The sequence below is a fragment of the Aplysia californica genome, unplaced genomic scaffold (assembly GCF_000002075.1).
Source record: "Aplysia californica isolate F4 #8 unplaced genomic scaffold, AplCal3.0 scaffold00001, whole genome shotgun sequence".
Classification (NCBI taxonomy): domain Eukaryota; kingdom Metazoa; phylum Mollusca; class Gastropoda; order Aplysiida; family Aplysiidae; genus Aplysia; species Aplysia californica.
In genome coordinates, this window is record NW_004797271.1 from 4,768,414 (window position 1) to 4,771,237 (window position 2,824).

Here is a 2,824-nt window from a genome sequence, read left to right on the forward strand (position 1 = left end):
GGGTGCTTATTCGATACCTTAGAGTTTTGTCCGTTTCAGAAATTGTCCTTGCATTTTATTCCTTTCTTGGGGACGTACAGGCACTGTTGACGGTTTTCTCGAAAAGCGAGTTTGTCGACCTTGCCTGAGCCCCGCATTATTCCGACTACTGGGGGATTGAGAGAGATGGCAACCCCCTGATTTAATGTGGCCATTTATTATTCGCGTTCGTTTGTGTCATGTAGTTTGTAAACATTAGGATGTTGACAACAGCAAGGTCTGCTGAGAAACGAATGGGTCTTCTGGGGGTAACGATCACATTGCAGCGGATTCTGCCGAGTGTTTGGTGTTGAAGTCACAGGTGATTTGGTTGCGCGTTAAAGTGGTCGGCTCGTGGTACTTTGTTTTGTGTGCTACTTCCGTCCCGATCTGCTACCTCATAAAATCTGGCCATGCTTAGTCAGACTCATAAGTTAACTCTCTCGCTACGAAGAGTCCTCTGTCAGATGCATTCCCTTAAGAAAAAAAAGCAAAATATAAAAACAAAAAACTGCCAGAATGAAGGAAAGAAAATACGAAGGGAATGAGTTATCAACAGCCCCCCCCCCAGGGTGTCGCCCATTTCACGATAGTTGCCTTTAGCCTGGTGGTGTTGGGTATCTTTCTTTCAAGTGGTTCTCTTCTTTTGACAACTAGGCAACATTCTTACGTTGTGTGTTGTATTCTTCTTATTGACGTTGGTAGTCCGAGGGTGCTACTGGTCCTTACGTCTTTTCTTTCCCTCCCTTCTTTCTGTCTATTTGTCTTAACTTTTCCTGGACGCTCTGTTAGTTCATGCTGGTATCATGCTGGACTACAGAGTGGATGGTCCTGGCTCGAATCCCAGACAAGGCGTTCTTGAACTGGGGTTATTATGGGGAGCTTTCAAGACTCTTCCCCCATATAGCATGGTCCAATCGGAGACAGACGTTAGATTTGGAGGTCATGCCTCTTTAGTAACGGAATAGTGTTGATAGGGGCGTTACACCCGAACACGCTAACACTTACTAACTTTGCCTTAGCTTAAATGAAGATAATTGTGTTGATGTCCTCTTTGTCAAACAAAATTCGCTATCCATCTCGTTTGTCCGTCTTGTTTTTTGTTTGTTTGTTTATTTGTTATTATGTTTAGCATTAAAGGCTTGTGTTATGTCGAAATGTTTCTCATTCACATTTTACAAACCCTAAAATGGCGCTCACATTACTACATTGTGTCATTAGCCGACGTTAAACATACTTAAACAAACTTGTGAAAGATGCATGGAATTTCCTTCTGTCTTCAGGTGGAAGTGAGACCACCCCCTACCCAGAATCGTCATCGATAGACTTTATTGAGCGCATCATCGGCCCCACCCCGGCCACTTCTCCTCTGGTCAGCCTGGACCGACTGCTCATCTCTCTGACCAGCGACCAGACCTTGACAGGCCTGGACCAACCCTCGCTCGTCATCAAACCCGGGGTGCTCAAACAAGGGGGCTCCTACTTTGTTGAGGTCGCCACTACCGCACAAGGTGAGCTCTCATTATTTTCTTTTAGCCCAAGAAATTACACCTTTTATCTCTTTATTTATACCTACTTTTAGCTGGTTGCAGCATACATTCTTTTTGCTCCGTGTTTGGAGATATCTTCTTAAAATAAGGCAAAGATTACACTGAAGTGAACTATGATTATTATGATGACTGATATGACGTTTAAAAAAAGGACTCCTGAGAAATTAAATGAATTGATAATGTTCTCTTGTATATTAAATATCCTAATTTTGTCAAAATTCCTGCTGCTCCATCTATATTTTCTGCATTTATTTGACTGGATAAAAGTTTGTGTTTAGAATGAGTTCAAGAGAATTTTGTCCTCTCTTCTTTTCTGTTCTTTCTTTCTTCCCTTCTGATACAAATTTTATTTTCAATTTTCACTAGTGCACCCAAAGACCCCAGAAACGAAAAAGAATCCCCACTATGATAATTTAAAGTGACATGTTGCCGTCCTTGTTGGCCGGTTAAGTTGATTTTATTACAGCGAAGAACAAAGAATCGAGAATGCTGAAGAGCTGTCTTTTGTACATGTTGCAGTTGTCTTTCGGAAACATTATACTTTGTCCAGAACGCAGCATTAGTTCGAAACACTCCATCCAGCCCTAGGAGCTCCGAGCTCCAGCCCTATCATTTTCTTTCTTTTTTGGGGGGGACCCACAAGAGTCACAGGATATCAGCACAAAGCGCTGATGTCTCGACAAAAATGTAAAGTTGTGGTTTGCGTAACAAGCAGATGTCGTCTGCATGCCACGCGTGTCACGTGGTTGCTATGCAGCCGCGTCCTATGACGTGCTTACAAAATTTGCATATTGCCTTTTTTTGGATTGTATCTCTTTGTTGATAAGTTCAGTGAAGGACTCCTTAGGTCGCATATGCAACCAGCCGCAAGGCCTAAAGTCAGCACACCTACAGGGTCACTTGGTCCCGGTCTTCGCTTTTACTTATTGAAGGCAGATTTCAAGGCCTGACCAACCCCCTCCATCCTTCCATCCTTGAAGCCCCCCCCCACCCCACCCCCATTCCTAAATGACGACAAATATTTTACGCCCCCGTCTTAATGGTTTCGATCATTCCAGGGGGGCGGACCGTCTGGACCACGCCTGTTTAGGCCAGCCTTGACATTGGTGTATTTCTGAACAGAGAAACAAAGACATTCGATAAGATGTCTTCCCCGTTGGGGAGGAGGGAGGGGGGATCAGCTCGTCTTTCGAGTGCAAGATAAAGAGCTTTTATGTTTGAATGTTTGTGCATGTGTTTGTGTGTATATTATATAT

The 2,824-nt window shown here is 43.6% G+C and overlaps 1 protein-coding gene across 1 annotated transcript in view; it reads left to right on the forward strand.

The window, feature by feature from the left end:
- The window catches only part of LOC101851775, a gene marked incomplete in the record, with an annotated part of 239,242 nt that overhangs the window by 140,234 nt on the left and 96,184 nt on the right, over positions 1 to 2,824 (forward strand). The window contains 1 exon segment of the mRNA XM_005088889.3: positions 1,302 to 1,529. Within this exon segment, the coding sequence (XP_005088946.3) occupies positions 1,302 to 1,529 (228 nt within the window).